At 38.3% G+C, this 23,044-nt stretch overlaps 1 protein-coding gene across 4 annotated transcripts in view; it reads right to left on the bottom strand.

Annotated features, from left to right (window-relative positions):
* The window catches only part of KCNIP4 (potassium voltage-gated channel interacting protein 4), a 372,702-nt gene that overhangs the window by 253,508 nt on the left and 96,150 nt on the right, over positions 1 to 23,044 (bottom strand). Inside the window, exon 1 of one of the 4 annotated variants that reach the window (XM_015862840.2) lies at positions 17,622 to 17,909. The exons of the other annotated variants lie outside the window; for them this stretch is intronic. Coding sequence (XP_015718326.1) covers positions 17,622 to 17,709 — 88 coding nt within the window. The 5' untranslated portion in view covers positions 17,710 to 17,909. Of the gene's footprint in view, positions 1 to 17,621; positions 17,910 to 23,044 lie in introns of those variants that run through there. 4 annotated transcript variants of the gene reach the window in all.

Here is a 23,044-nt window from a genome sequence, read left to right as displayed (position 1 = left end):
ATAATTTTAAAAGGAGGAAATAACCTATTATTATTATTATTTATTTATTTATTTATTTTTTAAATGGAGAACTTAAAATTCATTTAACCAAGCAAGGGGCATTCAGCAGCTTGCTTGCATGTAAGGAGAGCACTTATCTCTTGAGGCTGCTTTTACGGCATCAGCTCCCTTCAGTGTGAGTACAAACCTTGATTTGGGGGTACCACTTTAGAGACAGGCAGCCCTTAATGTGTTAGTCTCACTGTTTTCTCATAGCTGCAGCTGTTGATAAGGTAGCAGCAGAATAAAAAGATGACCTGCCAAGTAGGATTCACAAACAAGTTTTAAAAAAGGAAAAAAAGACAAAGACAGAAAATAGAGCAGGAGTGACTGGTCAGACACACAGCAAAGGAAGGTGACCATGGAAGAGTTCCTGTGCAATCAGTGCTGAAGCTCATGATGTGCAACATATTCATAAGCACTAAGAGAGAGAGGATGAATAATTAAGCTGGCTAAATTTGTACATGATATTCAGTCTGTCACTGAAGTGAAGGCTGAGCACAAGAACTGGAGAAGCGTGACACGAAACTGAGTGACTGGGCAATGAAGAAATAAAAGGCAACCGGCAGATGGACCAGTATATACAACCTTAGCAGTAGGCAGTTAGGAAAGCCAACTTTAGCTTACATTCCAGAGTGCTGAACTCTCTGCTGAATATAAATACTGGAAAACAGCAACTTAGCCTTGACTAATAAGAAAATATTAGCATAGCAGCGTTTAAAATAATAATATTAATAATAGTAATAAAAATAAAAGCAAAACATTAAGTATCTGTGTAAAAGTATTAAAGCATTAAAGAGCAAGCTTCAGAAACTGTTAAGACACAAGGGAGTTGTACATTCAAAGCACAAGACATTGTGTCATCACTAGACTAAAAAGCACAGAAAGCATAATCAAAGCACTTCACTGCATGTAAACTGCTTTGTCCTACCTGAGGAAAAAAATAAATAAATAAATAAACAGTGTGAACAACAAGAAAATTAATTTTAAATCTTAATATATCAGTTTTATCAGCTAACAGAAAAACGCCAAAATGAAGCTTAAATGGATACTGACAGATCAACTAATTGAAGAAATCAATCAAAAAGTTGAGCACTAAGTAGTTTCCAAACTGTTGGCCTTCAGCAGGGCTTCCTAAGCCATGTTCAATCTGTTTGGAGCTGTAAGTGCTGCACATATTCAACACTTCAACACTTAGCATGGACTGAAACACAAAGCCAGATATATTCGTGATATATTATGAAGCAGTGGCACGGGCTGCCTAGAGATGTAGCAGCTGCTCTGTCCCTGGAGACACTCAAGGTCAGGATAGACATGGCTCTGAGCAACCTGATCCAGCTGTAGGTGTCCCTGGTCAGTGCAGGGCAGTTGGACTGGATGACCTTTAAAAGTACCTTCCAACTCAAATGACTCTATGATAACTGATATATTCTGGGGTGTACTACGATAAATTATTAATGACAATGATAAATGGTCTTTTACGTGCCTTCCAGACACTCTGTGTATCTGAAGGCTTTTTCTTTCAAATCCAGTTCCTTTGGCCTAGCTTTAGAGCTTGCTAAAACCTTGGTACAGCACATCCCCTCTACAGTCTGTACTTCATGCTGAAGCGTTGTGGTTTAACCATTTCTGCCTCTTCTCCTTTACTCTGTCCGGCTTTAGATAAACATACTCCTTATATTCAAGTACACAGACAACATACAAGCACCAAAAATTCTAGATACCCTGTTTTCTGTTATTATATGGTATTTTCCTTCTCACAAATAAACCCTACTTACAATTTAAAAAGTAAACTATTATTCACACTCTTAAAAAAGATAATAAAGAGTAAACTTCCCATTCACAGTACCTATAAAAATATTTATTCATCCCTTTTTTGGAGGCCAGTATACTCCTTCTATGAAAAAGAACAAATGAATGTATTTTTTGCTATATGGTATGACCACATTGGTAAAATTTTTCAGTCACAGATTAGTCACAACAGAACTGGCCTTCCTCTATTCCTGTGTTGCCTAAAACGGATGGCATTTCAATTACTGACACAGTATGATCCTGCACAGAAAACAGGTAAGTAATTTAATAGATCAGTCCAGAGCTTCCTGTAAGCAATACATACAATTCAATTAGTTTCTCACAATAGATTACAGTGGTTATTTGAGGAGCTTCAAGCACTTCATCTGGTGGTTCTTCACAGGGGCAGGAATGCCCTGCTGCTTCCGTTCATATCTGTCACTCAGCATTAAACTTTCAAAGCAGCTTGGACGCATGATAGCACTCAGATGCACCCGTGTGCAGCAAGAAGGGAGGGCTTTAACTGTGATGACACTTCCAAAACCAGATGTCAGCCAGATATGCTGAACACAGATGAAGGAGTGAATGTCAGCCACTGCCAGCATTTCAGTCTTCCCTAACTGAGACTGTAGTTACTGCTGCCTCCCCATGAACTCAAAAGAGAGTCTGTTTTTGAGGAAAAGTTACATTTTGGAAAAATTATCAGCTTGATAATTTTGACACACTCACACAAAGTTGAAGGACTAAAGACATGATGCCACACCGTGTCCTAACTATTCCTCTTAGTCTAAACTGTCATCTGAGTACTGATGTGTTGCTGTCTTAACGTCAAGGATGAATCTGGTACACAATCACATAGTTGTCTATGCACATATGTACATTTTTATATACTACTGCCACTTGCACTGTCTCTTCTTCCCCCTCCACCTCCTCCTCTCCTCCAACTTCTTGACCTCAAAGTCATTTTAACATAAAGCCTTATTTTACATTCCCCTCTTTTCCTTTTAGCATTAAATTTGTATGTAATCTTTGTTTGCTTGCATTTTTAAAAGTTATTAGCTGTTAAAAGAAATCAAAAGTCTTCTCATCCTCAGTGAGATGTACTGACTAAGGAGCTTTGCACACAAACTAAGTAGTAAAGTTAAATAGTAATTAATAGTAAGGTGAAGTAATTAAAATGAATTCCATCTCTTTTTTGAGACCTACTTCAGAATTAATATAAATTTCCACAGAGCTATAGGGAGGGTCCTCTGGAGACCATCTACTTCGCCTCCCTGCTAACACAGGTCCCCCACAGCAGGCACACAGGATGGTGCCCAAAGCAGCCTCCAGGATCTCTCTGGGCAGCTTGCTCCAGCACTTCAGACTTTATTTGCTTAATTTTCTTGAGAAGGGAATTATGCTAAGTTACAGCAAGGTCACTATAGTTCTGATCCCTCTTAAATGTAGCAGACTTAATTTGAATGAAATCTCCACATAAAGATGACTATTTAGATTTTTCGTATTTAGCTATTCCTTTCCTGAATTGATAATAAAGAAGTCTACAAAAGTTGTGCTAGACTGCAGTACAGGAATTCATGAGCAACGGTATTTAGTAATTGTTTGTCCAGATGCAGACACGTGATATTTTGGGATATCTGACTAAGTGAATAAAATCATTAAACTCACATTTACAGTAATTAACTAATTCATGAGTTCCAAAACATTTGTGTTGGTAATTAGGCCAGAGAAGAGCCAGGAGGCTCAGTCAACTTGGATGAGAGCACACTGATGCCATACGACAAACCCGAGCACCCTCCTTGTGCTAAGTTCTGATCCAAGAAACCCAACTGAGAAGAAACTCTGACCCAGGAGTTTTAAGCAATTCCTCTCTCAGTAACATGGTGAAATGCAGCTACTAGGCTAAAAAATATTCAGGAAAAAACTTCTGAGGCATAAATAAAAGTTTAAATTCCTATTCCAAGAACTGAATAAGGAAACTACATTCTGCTGATCCTTACAAGTATTGCCACAAATCAAATAGGAGTAATCAGTTACCACTGTTTTTCCTGAAATAAACTGAAGATTACCATGGGAATACGCAAAGGGATCTGCACATAATAAAGGCTAAGCGCATTTTGATTTTGATCATAGGCCTCATAAAAATGATTTAAACAATAACAAAACTGCCAATAGAGAGCAGACTAATAGAGACACAAAATTTAGTACCTCATCTCAGCTTTATTCAATTTCCTAAATTAATGAAGTATGCTGACTGGTGAAAACAGACTTTTCCCTATCCCAGACCCTTTAAATGTACATTTAAATTTAGTTATGTTGCCTAAGATGGGCATTCTATAAAGAGTTCAAGTGGAAAAATCAAATTATTGTCAGTTTTAAAAGTGATAGAGCCTGGCACCCTTTCCCAGCAATACTTTATAAGCTTATTTTCAAATAATATATTCAGAGGACAGAGTACTTACAAAACTCAATTTTTATAATTAGGGTATCAACATTATTTGGAATAGAATTTCAAATAAAGAATTACTGATGTGTCCTAGTGAAATACTGAAGGGTAGCATCTGGAAAACAGAGTCTGTAAGACTAGCAGCTGTAGCCTTATGAAAATGTTTTGGGAAATAAAATCTTAGTTTCTTGTCATCATTTATGGGAGGGGCCCCAAAGAAAGGTCAGAGCTTACACATAACTGCACAGCATTACAGTCTTGTAAAATAAATATGAAAACTCCAATTTGTTCTCAGGAACCAAACTCTGAACGTGTTGAGAGTCAATGGTTAGATAGTCAGCTGACCTAATTCACACAAATTTTGCAGTGGAATCCAACTCTCAAGTTGTTTGTTTCCAAAATTACTTCAAAATAGGTATTTCAAATTCAGAACTGAAAGAGATATTAGAGAGAATTGTGGTTTTTTTCCCTGACTGAAGCTGCCATTGTGAAAATACAAGAGGCAAATTAGGAGCTCAGTGCCCCACAAAGCATCTCATTGTATTTAACCAGTATCTCAACAAATTCAGAAAATATAACAATGTGCAAGTTGAATTTGGATAAATGGGGTTGCACACAGAAACGATAAATGTTGTTTAAAAATCCACATACTCCTAAAATATTTTAGCGTGCACATTGGTCATCACATCATACTGAGAAACAAAACAGTGGTATGCAATGAGCCACGTTACATTACTGTACTGCACAGAAACAGGTAACCCCACCAGTGTAACATAACATAAGGCTGGCTTTCTCCACAACCAAAAAGCAACATTACGTTTCCACAGTTATGTTGTTTCTACTTGAATTTACAGAATCATAAAATCAACAACGTTGAAAAAGATCTCTTCTAGGAACAATCATCCAGCCCAACCGCCCACCTACTACCAATACTTCCCCACTAAACCATGTCCCTTAGTACAACACCTAAATGTTTCTTGAACATCTCCAGTGATGGTGACTCCACCACCTCTGTAGGCAGCTCATTCAAGCACCTAACCACACTTTCAAAGAATATTTTTTTCCTAACATCCAACCTGAAACTGTGCCAATAACTCAGAAAAATATTAAAGACTGAAGTGCTCTTAGCACTCACTTCAGTGCTCACGTAGTTCCAGCTTTGCTTATTGTTGCCCTTTTCCAGACTATTTACATTATATCCAGATACAATATTGAACTGACAACAACCTGCCTTTATTGTTCTAACAGGATGGACAAATCAAAATAAGCTTCTAAATGGGGGAAATATGTTTTGTGAGTGCAAGTTCACATTCAAAACAGCTCATGCACACTCTTACATATAACTGTGTGGTTATCCTCATTTTGAAGGAACCGCCACTCATTGAAGTAAAAAAAAAAAAAACAAAAAAAAAAAAAACAAAAAAAACAACGCTTACTGCAATCATCTAAGAGCATCTATAAGCATAACAGAGAGATTACCACAGCTTCTCATTTCTCTTCCTAGCTTTCATCTTTCACGTAACAGCCACATATAAAACTATTAGGTAGATCCAAAAATACAGGAGATTTTATATTGTTTAATTACCACAATCTATTGATATTACTACTGATTCCCATCTTTGTTTCCATTAATAAGCTCCCAACCCATTCTAAGAACACCAAAAAGTACAATTGCCTTAGGGAGTAGAAAAGTATTTAGACTCATCTTGTGTATTTCTGTTTCGTCTTCAAATATTATACTTGTATTCTCAATCACAGGCAATACCATGACAACAACACAAAAGCATTATTTTCCCTTCAGGGGAAAAAAAAAAAAAAAAAAAAAAAAAAAAAAAGAAGTCTGTTAAACTCAGGTAACATTTCAGTCAAGGATCTGTTATTTAAATGTGAATTAAACAGTAATTGAATTTGATATTAATTGCAGTTTACTATTCTAAATACCTCACACCGACTAGAGGATCAGGCTATGGAAGATGCTTTGTTTCTATAACCCAGAAGAGCAATACATTTTCTCAAATACATCATTAAGAATAAGAAATAATGGAAGCAGCAGGGGTTATGACTGTTAAACTGCCCTTATAGTCCTTCAAAAAAGTGTTATTATCCTTTGTTTAAAAAGTTTCTTTTAAGATAATGACATGAGAATGTCTGCATTGAATCAGACCGTGGTCTCATCAAGCACAGCATCCTGTATCTGGAAGTAGCTGCAAAGCTGATGCCCAGAAGAGCACATGAAAAGTACTTTCCAGTACTTTTCCAACTACCACCTATTTTCAACTCAGAAAATTTCTTAACTAAACTACATTCAGTTTGTTATTCCCAAATGATTCGTCTACCACATACTTGCCCAGTCTGTCCCTTTGAACGCAAGCAGACCTTTTTGCACTCTTTAATAAGGACTTTGAAAGGATTTAATTCCTGATCGGTAATGTGCAGCTTACCAAAATCTCTGAAATGTCTTTCTACTTGCAGTTTACCCCTCATTGTATCTATATTATAAGTTACAGTGGTTCAAGGAAAAGTACACCCAGAATACAATAAAAAAAATGCATTATATCACACATAGCTGAGGTAATTTTAGTATTGCCATTTCCTAATGTTTCATGTGCATAATTTGAAAACTTTCTGAGAGTTCTTCTAAGAGTATCTTTAAACATAATGTCAAGTGCCGTGTCCTACATACAGCTGAATTTTTAATATTATCATTATGAATTATGTCAGTAGCTTGGACTTTTAGATGTCAGAGAATACAGGAATCATTAAGGATGGCTACAGATGCTTTCAACATGTCATTTGCAAGAGAAGTTTAACGGTATCTTTCATTATAATGAACATTCAGATTTGGAATAAAAAGATAAAAACTCAAACAACTTTTCAATATAAATGGTATGCAGCATGGCAACTTCAATTTTGTCTGTGCTTTTCCTGTTAAGTTACCACAAGAAATCTTACAACTTCAAACAAGACTCATTGGAAGGATGTGTGGGAAAATAATGAGCCAATATCTTAAAAATATAGGGCGGATTATTTCAGAGGAATACTTTTAGAGCGTACTGCCTTTAGATCCTGCACTTCAAGATACCCTTCTACACGTGCTAGGTCTTCACTAGTGCTTCAGTATTCCGTGATGTCCAGCCCATATGCCATACTTGGTACAATAAAATGTGAGCTTGAAAAATTTTGCTTAACACTGAGCTCTGCATATGCTGCTTAAAGGAAGAGGGATATATGAAAACTGAAGGAAGAGGAGGCAGTCACTTTAGATTTTTCTTGAAAAGGGAAAACTTGCAACTACCAAAAGGAGTGAGTAGCAGTGGTTTATTACACACATTCTAATTAATTGCACTGTTTAAAATCTGAGTGACCTCCTACAGAAATGCTTGCAGTTCACAGTAGATCTGCAGCTGCAGCATGTGTGAGGTATACAGGCAGACTGATATTTTTTGAACAAAAACAAAAACATTTATAATCTGTTCCAGATTGATGCACAGTGTAGCAGAAATGCACAAAGCTATGGCTTTCTCAGCATTTTTCATCACTTTTTTAAAAGCTAACAGCTGATAAGTTCCATACATCTTCCTCTTTTCCCTCAGAGCCCTTCTTACGCTATAGCCCGCATCTAAACCACATGCTTGTAGATCTTATTTCTTCAGGATAATATTAAAAAGATGTTCATGGAAGCCAGGTACACGATAAACCAAAAACCCTAGTAAAATTGTGATGAGAACTCATGCAAAATTTAACTAATGTATTTGCCAAGAGGACTTTTTTTTAAAAAAGTATTTTTAATAAGGTGGGGTTTTTTTTCCTCTCTCATATTTTGCATATTTTACACGTAGATGTATCAGACAAAAATATGAAACTTACTTAAACGCCAACCTCATAACATTACTGCATCCACCACACTCTCCCACAAAAATTACTTCTTTTTAATAACAAGACAGTACTGTAAAAATTATCAAAGATAATCAGGAAACTCAGAAAGCATAAAGTACCAATGAAGAAAGGCTGAGTAACCTGGGTCTGTTTACACTGGGGAAAAGAGACTGAGAGAGGGTCTGATTAACATTTATAAATACCTAAAGTGAGGTGGGAAGCAAATGGATGAGGCCAGGCTCTTCTCAGTGGTGCACAGCAATAAGACAAGGAGCAATGGCCTAAAACTTGAACATAGGAAGTTCCATACAAATATAAGGAAGAACTTCTTTATGGTAAGGGTGATGGAGCATGAGAATGGGTGATGCAGTGAGGCTGTGGAGTCTCCTGTGGAGATATTCAAGACCTGTCCTGTCTTACCTGTGTGACCTATTGTAGGGTACCTGCTTTAGCTTGGAGGTTAGACTGATCTCTTGAGGTCCCTTCCAACCCCTGCAATTCTGTGATTCTGGAAACTTCAGATGAAATTTTGATAGGTTCTGTGAGGTTTCTGTCACTGTATGCTTTGCATCCTGTGACAAAGATTTCACTTTTGCAAATCAGAATTTTCTAAGTGATAATATATACAGTGCCATATATACAGTGTATAAAAAAGGTAACAGAGACCCTAGAGGTTCAGACTGCCTCTGCACCTACAAGACTCACTGATATACATGTTAAATCCAGAATCATTTTTCAGAAAAAAAAACCCACAAACCTCTGATCTTGTGGATGAACGGTACTAATTTTGTGTCAGAAGAAAAACTTACAGCAACATTAAAAAACCAGCATTTAGAAATATGTGAAGTCCTTTATTTCCCCATGAATGCTGATATTTTAACCTTTTTGTGGCATCTTCACATTACAAGCTCCTTTTACAATAAGTTTATTTAGATTCTATTCACGTAAAACATCTTTTTCATGTCAGCTCTTTCACAAAATTTATGATTATTTCAATATTCTAAATATTTTTAATGTAGTATACTGTCTTTCTTACCTTATGAATATTTTCAACAGACACTAAGGAAATATTATTAACCTGCATTCAGTAGAGTAATCAATTTTCTCCGCTTGCTAAAGCTCCCTATAAGCTCCATAATAACAAAAAAAAGCCTCCATTAAAGCTTCCAAACCGTTGTTCATTTCTTCTTCATAGACCTGTCAAAAAGTTGCCTACACCAGCTACTCCATCTCTGTCTGTTCCATTTATCAGTGCTGGATTTTAACACAGAGCAATGTCCCTTTGTTATAGTTTTACAATATGTTTCAGAACTTCACCCTATGAACATGGAAAAATTAAGATAGCAGAAATCTTGTAGTTATATTAGAATTGACAATGTTAAGAAAATGTTAAACATCACTGGAGAAACGGCGCTAAGAACTCACTGCAAAGTTTCCTTACTTTTTCCTTCATTACACACTGCAGTAATTAAGCAGCACTGTTTTCTATGGTTTTTTGCTTAACAAACGGCTGTAAATTACCTTCTCAAGAGTCTACCCTGTACTATTTATTAAAATAAATAATAAAATTTTCTTTCAGAGTTACAAGAGAGAAACAAAACTTTATTACAGTGGATGTATACTGGTGCACTGCTATTAGAAAATCTTATTGTTTGTTGTAAGATAATCACTTATTGCAGTGAAAAACAGAAAAGAAATACAGAAGTATTTTCAGTATGCTTATATAACATATACACTTAAGTAAGACATATTCTTAAATAGGACCTAGTAAAAAAAGAACTGTTTTGAGTAGGAATTTTAAGTGCTAGGGGAAAAAAAGAAAACACAGCTGCCTTTTCTGTCCACTTCTGCTTTTTAGCAAGAATTTGTAAATAAATAGAGAAAAGAGGATTTTCCTAGTGTTACTCATTCAGTAGCCTACTTCTGAGAGCTAGACCCATTCTTCAGCAAAAGCTCTCTGATGTGCCACGCTGTGCTCCAAACTCAGAGCAACATGTCCCGGCGGGTTACAGTCCAGTGACCGCTTTGCTGCAAGAGCAATAGGAAAGCTCAATTAAAACCCTGGTGTGATAAGCCTCTTTCATCCACTTAATCAAATTCACCCTGAAGCAGAGAGAGCTTTGCAGTTGCAGCTCTAACAATCACCTCCTGAAATCATGTGACTGGGAAACTGGGATGAGACTAGTATGTTTCCTGCCTGGAAAAGGGCAGAAAATGCTCAGTATGGGTCAGTTTGGAAAGGATTTTGGATAGGTCTAAAAAAGAACACCCCACAGCTCTTGGTGTTTTTGCAAAAAAGAAGGCTGCTCTTGCTGTGGCCAACACTGTATTGTTGCATGTATCTCCATTGCAAAATTTGAGAAACTTTGAGAAAGTTTGAGAAGAGACAGCTGCAGAGTCCAAGAATAGTGCATGGCTTTTCCTGAGCACCATACAGAGGGCTGAAAGACAGGGTTGTTCATCTGCTCTGCTTGCACATGCGTTGAATTACCTTGATCCACAATGGCAAGTCCAGTATCTGAACTTAAAAATCAGAAATAAAAAACAAACAAACAAATATCTACAAGATAACACATCTTAATCTTAAAACACCTTGAACACATCTAATGCAGTAGCAAAAGAACAAACATCCAGACGCAAGCTCATAACATTTGCAACACTGCTTCATTCTAGTTTCTAAAGATTTGTTTTTTGCCACCTCCTGTGCTTAGGAGATGCAGATTTAAGAAGCCTTATAAAAGGACCCCCTAGCTAATTCCAGGAATACCTTAAAGATGGTGCACAAACATCCAGAGAACGGTGCTAGGAAGAGCAAAGTTCATAGAATCAGAGTCACTAAGGTTGGAAAGACCACCAGGAATATCTACTACAGTCATCAACCCATGCCTGTCACTCAGGGCCAAACCTACTCTTCTCTTAAACGTCTCCAGCAATGGTGACTCCACCACCTCTCTGGGCAGCCTGTTCCAATATCTCACCACTATTTCTGAGAAGAAATTTTTCCTAACACTCAATCTGAATGGGGCACAGCCTGAAGCCACTACTTCCCATACCATCAGTGTTACCTGAGAGAAGAGGCCAGCCCCCATCTCACTACCACCTCTTTTCAGAGAGCTGTAGAGAATGATTAGGTCTCCCTTGAGACTCCTCCAGACTAAACAATTCCAGTTTCCTCAGCCACTCCTCCTAAGACTTGTACTCCAGACCCTTCACCAGCTTCATTGCCCTTCTTTGGACATGCTCCAGCACCTCAGTGCCTTTCATGTAGTGAGGGGCTCACTACAAAATGTGCTTCTTGCATGGGAAGAAGGGCCATAATCAAAGTAACAGGTCTCAGCTCTTCTGATTAGTGAGAATCCACTACCGGTACTTCACAAGGCAAATGGTTTACCAAAAAGGCATTTTAAAATATTTTACTGAAGAGATGAAAAACTTGACTTTTTAAAAGTCTTTTATTTGACTAATTTTATCACCTCATATATTCCTAGGCCACAGACAGCCAAGCATTACTTGTAGGCTTTTCTCCAACCAAAGAATTTCAACATACGCACCACAGCACAGCTAAGAAAGATGCAGTTGCTCAGCTTGCTTTAAGGACCACCATGCTTGTGGAAAGATGAAGATTTATTTCTACTTCTTTACTTTGTGCATTCACATGCAGAAGAGTAGCATAATTTTTCACTGCTATTGCTTTTGTAAGGGCTACTAGAAATTTTATTCCCTTTTATGCTTTCTTATGAGTAGCTGAACTTCATCCACGATTCCTTTTAAATTTTCACTTCCAGAAAATTATTCCTGTAAGGCAGAGGTGGCCAGCAAGTGTAGGTCCTCATTCATTTATTTTGTTTATTAAGCTAATAAATCTCAGTGAGTGCAAAGTCAGGGAGGGTCTTTCATGATGATCAATGCAATTAAGCATCAAATCAGAACTGAACCAGAATATTAATAACTTCTATTTGTTTTTTCCTTTTTATTGAACCTTTATATCCATTACAAAATCCATTCGCTAAATGCTTCACATTTTGTTTTCTTAGCTTTTTTTTTTAAATTCAGTTCTCAGCCTTTTAAAGTTTACCCGAAATTTTCAAAGGCCAAAGCCATAAATCCAAGGATGGAGGTAGAAACAGGGAAAACAAACCAAAAAAAAACCCAACTCATTCTTCATTTGGTAATTCTTTTCAGTTCATCAAAACACTTTCAGTAGAAATGTGTCAAGTGTGTCAGTCATGACACATTTTTATTGCAATTCCTAATGTTTTTAACAGAAACAGACTTGAGGGATAGATGCTAAAGGGCCACACTATTGCACCAAAAACCTCAGCAAAACCACTTCTCTACTTGCTCAAAACTCAAAGCACCTTCTCATTTTCAAGCTCTGAAGCACAGAGGTCTTTCTAATCCTCTGAGCTCAGCCAACCTCTCTGCCAGACCCTGCTGCCCAGGAGGTACTTTGTCAGCTCATTAATCATGCTCTGCACCTCGCAGCCAGCCTGCAACATAGCACAGGGGCATGAAGCTGCAGCCATGTACCTGCACAGACCTGTATGGAATCCATAGCAGAGCAAGGTTTGATGAACAAGCAGCTCAGCTTTAGCTGGAGTCAGGCAGATGCCCATGGACTGTAATCATCTAAGCCTTCTGAGTTTTATCCTCCACCACTTGTTTGCCAGAATATTCAAGTTCCTATGAACCCCCCCCCCTGTGGCGCAAGTGGTAGAAGTGCCGCTCTGCTACACGGAGGCTCGAATTCCGGGGGCTGGACTCGATGATCTCTAAGGTCCCTTCCAACCCGCACGAAACTATGAAACTATGAAACTATGAAACTAATCAAGCAGCATGTACTAGAAGCCAAGAGTACCTTCTCTGCTGTTTAGAATTTTTTTACATTGCTGTTGGTGGTTTGATTGTTTTAAATAGTTGGCAATAGCTAAAAACAAATCATCACCAGAAATATCTTTTTATTAATTCATATTTCTCCCAGTTAGGAAACAAGAAGCAACGTGTCTTACCAGTGCTCATATTAAATCTTCAGTTAACTGTAACTCCATACCCTTGGCTAAACTGTGTATTTTTGTTTTTATTTTATCAAAAATAAAAGAAGAATAAGGGAAAGATGATATAATTAAATATAAGAACTAAGAGATAATTATTCTCCCCATTTTCATTTTACATAACCTCCTCAATGGAAAGGGAAAGTTGTTCTGAAGCATCCAGCTACTGCCACTAACAAATCTATTACACTCCTAGAAAGTACTTCAATTCATCTTCATGAAATTTAAAGATTGCCTTATTAATTTGCTGTTGCATAATGGAGTAGGAAGGGAATATTAAAGAAGCCTGTCCAGTGGAGCATTCGGTCTCAGTACTCACAGAATTTACTTGAGGATATCACAGAATCATAGAACCACCAAAGTTGGACTAGATTATCTCAAATCATCTTCTGTACAACATCTTGTGTTTCTTGAACACCTCCAGGAACACTCACTCAACCAATCTGATAACTCTTTTGGAGAAGAACTTTTTCCTAATATCCAATTGAAACCTCCCCTGACGCAACTTGAGGCCATTCCCTCTAGTCTTATTGCTAGTTATGAGGGAGAAAAAGTCAAATTTGACCCATCTGTAACAGAAATATGGTACAAACCAAATGGTGGTTCTGGCTGGGACAGCTCCAAAGCAGCTAACCTCAGCAACCAAGAGATCATTGACTGAGACAGGGGAGTTTTAAGTTAGATATTAGGAGGAAGGTTTTCACACTGAGGGTGGTAGGCATTGCAACAGCTTGCCCAAGGAGGCTGTGGATGCCCCATCCCTGGGGGCATTCAAGGCCAGGTTGGATGTGACTCTGGGCAGCCTGGTCTGGTGGCTGGAGACCCTGCACATAGCAGGGGTTTTGAAACCAGATGATCATTGTGGTCCTTTTCAACCCAGGCCATTCTATGATTCTATGAAAGCATTCAGGATTCCTCCATGTTCTTTGATGAAGACGAATGTCAAAAAGTGATGTAATGATGATACAGATCATACAGATCTCTTAATTGAACGATTTAATGGAGTGGAGCTCAAACCCACTTCAGATCTACTCTCCCTTCAATGATTTCCCTAATTAGTAGCAAAGACAGACTCCTTGTCACATGTCCTGGCTGTATGATTAAGAAGTGGAGAGAAATAGCAGTAATCTATAAGTTATATAGATTAAAAATAAAAATCAATCCATAGATCCATCTTTATAAGCCTGTAACAATGAGATTGGCTGTTGGAGAGAGAGAGCAACACCACAACCAGAACTGTTCTCTTTCTTTGTAAACTCATAACAACTGGGAATTTGAATCCATCCTGGAAATTCTAGCCTCTAGGCACTTAATACGAACATGTGTGAAAGCTTAATACAAGCACACTTACAAAAATTTACCAATGGTGCTTCTGCTTTAACATCTCTATTTTCCATACTTCACTGTTTATAACAGTTAAGAAAAGCTTCCTAGCCATTGCTCTGAAATTGCTTTTTCCACTTCGAAGTAATTGACAGCCCATTTCTTTTTCTCTCAGTGGCAGATATCAGTGTTTGTAATATACAAGCTCATGTTGCATCTGAACACTGAAAAATTCTCAACTGAAGTGACAACATCTCAAAGAATAAGCACTTCCAACACAACTCAAAAGGCAGCAGGCCTACGTACCAGGAGTAGAGCTTGGAATGATATCTGAGAAGTGCTATGCTATCTTCAGGTACATAAGGGGGTATGTTTTAAGCTGTAAAATAACATCAGCTTTATAAATAGCAGAAATTACAGAAAATGAAAAACTCTGATTAAAAGACTTCTCGTTACATTTTGCTTTCAACCATAGTAATGAATTGTTAAGAAAAATAAACAAATAAATAAATAAGGAGGATCTGGACTTACTTGAGAAGGGATGACAATTTAAAGCCCACTGTGAAGATTTACATAGCATTTACCTTCAAGTAAGGAAGCAGTTTCACTAACACTGTTAGGGCTGAGTTTAACATTAAACAGATAGCATCACCGCTATATAAGGTAATTCTATTTCTATTTTAAATGTTGAGCTTTGCCATAGAACAGGTCTATTTAACATCATAAATGGTTGCAAAATGTGAACAGTAAAGCCAGTCATGAGTAGTGACTGCTTATCTTGGCGAAAAACCAGACCTCTGCATTTGCCCTCTTTACCCTTATTAGAAAACAAAAGAATTACAACAGTCCTGATATTGATTTATATTGATGAGATGAGGTTATAATCATCATGCCAACCCATACAGGGAAAAAAGCACAGATCAGATTTAGAGCATGAACTTTCAACAATGTGTAGATTCAACTTAATATTAAGAATAAAGTTGAATGAATACTCAAAAGAGAAACTGGGGACCAGACCTAATCAACAGGAAAGGTTGGATTCCCCCATTCTACTTCTTACTAAATATCTACCATTCAAAAATAAGATGGCAACTTGAGTCATGTAAGCAGAGCAGACTGCGTGCATGTGAAAGCCTCAGTAAGCACATGCTTCAGTTTCTGAAAGCAATCCTGTATTTTGGAATGAATGCTCAGAGAGCACTATCTTCAATGCACAAGTAATTTTTCTAATACTTTCAACTAAACTTCCTCATTCATCTTTATTAATATCTCATTATCAACACAATGAATTATACATTAGATTTTGCAGGGGGATTGGTTAACTGCTACTGCAACCATTGTGGTTGATAAGTAGATGGCGATGCAAGAACTGAATAGAGGAGCTCTGTACTTTCACAATTCAGCTACTATCACAGCACGTTGAAGTTATTTGGTATATCTGAACATACCAGGCCTATTATCCTAATAAGAGTTGTAAGATACAACTGTTGTATCTGAACTTTCTCAGTTCCCAAGAGTTCTGTGAAAGAGATGAAAAAAAAAGTATACACGAGTGTTAACAAAGGTTTGCTTGTTTCCTTTGAAGCAGTGTATTTCACACCACTTTACTGGCTTTCCAGTATTTACCACTGAAAGAGCGCTGCTTAATTATAAATGAAGCAGTATTTTAGTAGTAACGCAACCAGTACCCACGGCAATCCCAGAAAACAGCTTTAAATCGTGACTTCAGAAATCTCATAACACAACCATCACTCTGAAAAACAGCATCTATCATTTGGTAGATGGGAAAAGAAAAATTTGAGTGACTTTGTGAAAATAGGAGTTTTGGCCTTTATTTCTAATACAGATTTCTTCTTGCATCATATATTACTTAATTTCTATAGCAACTCACAGGAGCAAGAAGCCACTGTTTCAAAGAAATCTGAATTGATACAATACACTAGGGAGGAACCACAAGAGAAAAGCTCAGAATAGCACAGAAAAAGTCAGGGAAATTCCATGTTACCTAACATTCAGTGTTACTGAATTACTGAAAAGCTGTACTAGGTTATATTAGTTTCACATCAGTTACAAGTACCTAGTACTGGTTGCCAATGATTTCTATTGCATTGCAACCCAAAATATTGATAATTGCAATTTATCAATGACGTGGTGGCGAAGAGTCAGCTTCACTTTCAAGTCTTTCCATTAGTGGTTAATAAGACATAAGAACAATACCATCAGCAACAGCAGAAACTTTCAAGATGCTTTCAGTGAAGTGAATGGCATTTAGCTCTCACTAATCACGTTAGCATCATTGGTTATTAACTGCTAAGTCTGGATCTGAAGTTCTGCTTGATGAGTTTTCCAAGGAAAAAGACTTTTGAAGTCTAGAAAGAAGCAGAGCCGTGCTTCACCAACACGTATTGACACAATACAAGCTGTCACATTTGACAGGTAGCAGGAATAGCCACAGTAAATTCTCATTTGCAAGAAAAGTGTATTTTCTGAAGTGCTGGAAAGAAAACCACGTTGCCTGTTCAACTTAGCTTACAAACCTCAAACAGAACAGTAGTATTTACCCGCATACAAAGAAAATAATAATAATAATAATAATAATAATAATAATAATAATAATAATAATAATAATAATAGTAATAATAATATAAACACGGAGCTGTCTAAGACCCAAATTCTTTAAGGGCAAAAAGCACGCACGAGCATTGTTTGAAGTTTACATAGAGATACCATAGCACCATATTGCAGTTGTTACGGTAAGCAAGAACAAGTGCCTGGGAAAGACAACGCAGAGAGTGACCATCACCCAGCACCGGGCAGAGAGGACGAGCAGCCCGTGCGGCGCACACATCAGCCCAGCCGCCCCGCTGCGCGCACGTGAGAGGGTGAAGCACCGGCACCTGCGCTGCTCCGGGTGCAACGTCTCAGTTCTACGCTATTCGTAACAACGCGTGGTATCTGTTCTTATTATCCTCAGCCACAGTTCAGTTTTTATTATTAATTAAGAGATGAAGAGAATCACAACAAAGCGATACCGTCGCTATTTTAAACTGAGGCAATTCTCATGCTGCAGAGCTACAAAGAAAAACGGTCGTTACCTGTGTGAAGAGAACCTGTGATTAGCCTGAGGAGGTACTGGGCAAACCTCATGATTTCACGCTTACACCGCTTCCTACAGCCACTCATCTTAGGCAACAACGTATTCCTCTGAGGAGAGCCAGGAGACTTTTGCCGATAGAGGGACCGGTTTCCGCCAGCAAACTTCTGAGGCACTTGGCAGCCTCCCGTTCGTCGCCTCGCAGTCCCCTCTGCCTCCGGGGAGCGCCTCGCTGAGCGGCCGGGCCGGGCCGAGCCCCGCAGGGCTCCGGGTGCTCTGCGCTGCCCCGCGGGGCCGCCCCCGCCGCTACCCGCGGCCGCTCGGTGGAGCCGCAGCCCCGGGGCGGCCGGGGCGGGGCCGCCTCCCTCCCCCGGCACCGCGCACACACGCACAGAGAGGCTGCGTCCTCGGGGAAACGGCAGGCAGGTGGGGAGAGAGCGGCGATAAAAAGCTACAATAATCCAATGTCACGCCGTGGATTGATGAGGAAACATCCCAGCGCTACAGCTATCGTGATGCTCAAGGTCAGAGAGGAGGACCGCCTCGCCTACACCTGCGGGCACGGAAGCAGGCGGTGAGCTGAGGGGCTCCGAGCGGTGTTGACCTGACGCCAGCCAGGTGCGGGATGTCCTGGGTGGAGGAGCAGAACCCTGTGTGGGCCCCCGCTCCCAGCCCGATGGCTCCGAGAATGCATATAGGAAGCTACACGCGCTCTCTTCTAGTCCCTTATAAACCCATTGTTTCCTGCCTTGCGTGAGAGAAGTGCTTCCTATTAATAAACACGTTCTGCCGAAGTCTTTATCTGCGGTTAGAGAATCTGAAAAGCACATTTCCCTCGGACTACCACATGAACACAGAACAACTCCGGCTATCACATTAGCTGGTGATGCAATAGGCAATGCCTAATACAGTTAAAAGAAGACAAAGAACCCATTAGGGAAAAGCTTAACAGGAGAAAAATCACTGTCTGATCTAATTTTAAAGACAGCATTGACCACATAAACATTTTGGTGAATGCCTTTAAAAATAATAGCGTAACACACACAAGTGCACTTTTCAATGCTATTTTTTTATTATTATTACAAACTGAGCAAGAATAAATGCACTATAAAATCAACACATCAAAGCATTATCAAACCTGAAGTTAGATGGCATAATTTCTGTGTATGCTATCTATGATAAGCCTGCTTTCTCCTGCTTGCAGTGAAGCTGCACCACTAACAGAAAGCCAGAATGAAGCAGAGCTCCAAGTCCCCACACTGACCCAGTGCATGACAATCTGAGAAAGAACCAGGCAACTTTCAGCACTGCATCAACTTTAAAAGGCATTAGAAGAAAAGAAAAGAGAAAGAAAAGAGAAAGAAAAAGGAAGCAAAACTTAGACTTAAAGAGTTTAACAAAACACCTTCCATCCCAAATAGCTGGTAGAAGTGAAGATAAATACTGAAAACAGCAGTGGGAACATCTCAGCTGAGAACAAGAGGCCACTGGAAACGGTGCTCAGCCAGAGTCCTTGACCTGCTTAACCCTTTGACATCTTTAATTGCTGTATATAAATTTCAACTTGCAGTCTTACTTCAAAATAAAGAACTATCTGTTTTCTAAATACTTTAAATACACATTGTCAGCAAGTCCATAGGTTTTGTTTTGTGCTTTTCCCCCTCCCCTAAAACAAAGCAGCATCACTTCTGACTCATTTTGCTAAACCTTTCACATTTGAGTTCAGCAGTAATTACCGCCTAAGAAAGGGTTCATGAAAGGTTTCTGACCAGTTTCATTAAGAGGATTTTAACAATGCAGTATTCTGATCCACATCTAGCTCCCCTATTTCTCTGCTCAGCACAAATGGTCAACTAATCTTCGGACTGAAGCTGCTTATCCAAGTCAAAAAGCTGATGAGGGAAGAGTGGTCAGGAAAATCACAATGGAAAAGTGTGATAAAGTGACTGCTGTTTTGTTAACCTTCCAGTAAAATAAGGAGGAAAAGTTGGAAAATATCAGCTTCTATATATGCAAACAAAACATTTTGCCCCCTGCAGATTTTAGGAAAAGCAAAATGGAAGGACAAAGTAAGTGTCCATTCTAAACTCTTGGATTTTCAAATTAGTTTAGCTAGGCTAGTTGATTGGTATGCCAGATGCCACATGGCACAACGAAATCATCAGGTAGGAGTTGTGTTTTTATTTACTTGTTTTAAAGGAGACAAATCATAGCAGCAGTCCATTTTAAATGCAAAATAGAAAAGTTGCCCTGAAGTGTAGTGTATGGTATTGTGTGGCTATTAATCAAATAGTTGTATGAAAATTTCTAAACAAAGCTAGAAGAATCACCACAAGAAAAACATCAGTAAAACATTTCTTCTATAAAAATCAGTTCTGTTCAACCTATAGATTCAACCTTCAGCATGTGCTGAAGCAGTATATAAAGAATACACAAACTGATCAGCTTCTCAGGGACTGTTTGCACTGTACATTTTATCTGCACATATTTTTACATCCATCCATCTTCAAAGCATTGCATTCCCTCCTGAACTGTCTGGCCTGTGCTATTTCCTAAAAAGATGAGTCTGGCTCTTCTGAAAATGACAACAAATCAATTAAAACGCCTAAGCTTCAGGGAGGGTCAACCAGGAACATCAAAAACCTGCATGGGGTTTTCACACTGTTGACAAAAACCTTGCTAGAATTTACGTCAGTAAGGTAAAGGCTGAATTCCACAAGTGAATGTTTCTATCAGCTTTCTTATTTCAAAGAACAAAGGTAATACTTAGTTACATCGCAAGAAGTAACAGATGGGCAAGAACAAGCAGATGGGTGAGCTCAAGGTAACAGAGCAAACAGCTGCCACATGTAGATGACCATCATCAGATCTTTCTGTTGCTTCTTGCCTATCATAAATGCAAGAATCCTCCTAAATCAGAGTCCCTAATGTGTTTAATTGTTCTACTCTGCTTTTCTTACTTAATTCAACAGTATCTTCTTATACCAAGGCATCCAAAGTTGGCCAACATCTAAAATAGATGCAGCATTATCAGAAAAATCACTAGAAGCTGCAGAATTATGTAGCATTTACCATCTGTATGAGTGTGCCAGCCACCTCTTTAGACAAAGTTGTAAGAAAAAGTTCTCCTGCTCCTTATTTATTTATTGCCCAGATTTAGTCTTTAGTCTTAGTAATGAAAACCAGTGATTGCTACACAGTAGAATGTGAGATGGGAAAGGAGAGATGCAGGTAGATATTCTTTCCCCCACTGCTCAATACCAACATGGTAGGTGATAAAGCTAAATTTACTTGGTTTTAAATGGCTGTTGTCTATCCTGAACCACATAGTAACAACAGATAAGTATCCTTCTGCTTCATCTACTTCATATTCAAATAGATGTCCACATGGAATGTGGACTAGACCTCACACTGTGTGGGGATAGTATCTACCTCAGACCCCAGGACAGATGGCAATGGGACTTACCAGCATCCCTATTTAAGATAGAAAATTAATTTTTTTAGTACTTTATTTTCACCCTTCATAGGGAACAATTATTTTGTATCCTTTAATTATTTGTGTTCATGTAATGTTTCTTAATATGCAGCATAAAAAAAAAAAAGGATCTTTACTCTGGCCTATGCCACTGAAAATGCACAATCTTCCTGCATTTGTCTATAGCTTTTAGCTTCTCCTGAAGGTTTGCTAAGAATAACATCCTCAGAGTTCAAACAGCTTTATTAAAACAGTACTACAGAGGAATGACTGCTATTCCATGCAGTTTGCATAATATCAACAAATCATCCACACGCTCCATGCTAACAGCTGATAACCTGATAAACAAGAAATTATTTCCACCAGTGCTGAACTTCTTGATTTCATAGTTTCAAACTTAATTTTCTGTTACGATTATGGAGCTCAGTAAAACCTGATAGCTTAGCCTGCATAAAGCCTTTGACTAGTGTAACAGAAACCTTCCTTAAAACATTAGTCATTTGCCTCTTTTATATCTGACTCTCCTGTAAGTAGCTACCCAGTCAGAATGCCTGTTTCTTTTCACACTATTCCGTGCCCTTGAAGCTTACTCAAGAGTTCATTTACACAGGACACTCTTAAGATGATGCTTCAGACAATCAACCAAGAGCTACAGCTGCTTCAGCCTCCCACACAGTCCTCCCTTGCCTGATTAAATATTCATCACTCTGGGATGTTGCAGTGTCAAAGAGGAGCAGCTTCTCAGCCTGACCTTCCCCAGCCAGCCAGAAATTTCTGCTGAAGAATAAACAAGATTGGGACTTAACCTGCTGAAACATAAAACAGCATAATGTAGTTTTCATGTTGCACATTGAATTCTGTGCACAGAGTGTAAAATTCTTACGGCATAACCTAAAGTACTGTCTTTAATGTTCAATATAAATTGAATCTCAGTATGCAAAGCTAACTATAAAAAAACTGCCTGGGCAATGTTATGAATAATCTTTTTGCAGAACACTGAAGTCTTTTCATCCTTACTATACAGATCACATTGTGTATGCACGTACGGTCATATCTTCCAACATAAAAACAATGCTGAGTATTCTCAAATAAAAATATTAAGACATGCTACTATCAAGAAGTGTACGGTTGTGGTGGGTTTTATATATTGTCTTTTTTTGTCTCTCTGGACTGCTATCATGAGTCCACATACACAGTTCATAATAAGTTATATTTTGCCTCCAAAGAGCTGATTAATTCCCACTTTCAACCCTTACAGAAAATAGTATCTTGAGTTGTTGCAATTCCTTTTACTTGCACTAGTTTTATGCATCTCTACTTAGTGGAAGATTACTGCAAAATCAGAACAGATTAACTTCACTGTTGTAGCAATTGTATCCTTTCTAGGTTCCATAGTTATTTAAGCACTTGTATATTCACATGTAAAACATATCTATATCCAAAACAAAATTGAAAATTTTGGTTTTTTGACTAACAACATTAATCTGTTAAAAAAAAAAAAAAAAATAAGTCCATCAGGAACATCTTTTATTCATGCATACCAGGTATGCAGTATGTTCCTAGGAAGACTGAAGAGTCATTGCACTGATTCAGCTATGAGAATTCTGTCATCGTAATATATGTATAAGTACATCTTGGGCCAGTCAGTAAAAAAATGAGTTCACTGTTCAGACTCACATCCACACACACACATATATATATGGAATATGCATATGGTTGGAAGTTGGACTAAATTACCCAAGTCACCTATGAGAACCTTTTTGTCCCTACGACTTCCTGAAAATGGTCCAAACTTACATTTCACCTTCTCAGGTAAGGGCTTTCCTAGCATTTACAAGAATTATTACTGCCCACAAGCCCTACCTCCCACATTATTTTTCCTAGCCCAAAGCAATCGTGGATGTTGTAAATTTGCAGATTTGGTTTGATTCTCCAATTAAACTGAAAAT

Source organism: Coturnix japonica, chromosome 4 (genome assembly GCF_001577835.2).
Source record: "Coturnix japonica isolate 7356 chromosome 4, Coturnix japonica 2.1, whole genome shotgun sequence".
NCBI classification, from domain to species: Eukaryota; Metazoa; Chordata; class Aves; order Galliformes; family Phasianidae; genus Coturnix; species Coturnix japonica.
Note: the sequence above shows the minus strand (reverse complement) of the source record. Positions and strands in the feature narration are given on the sequence as shown.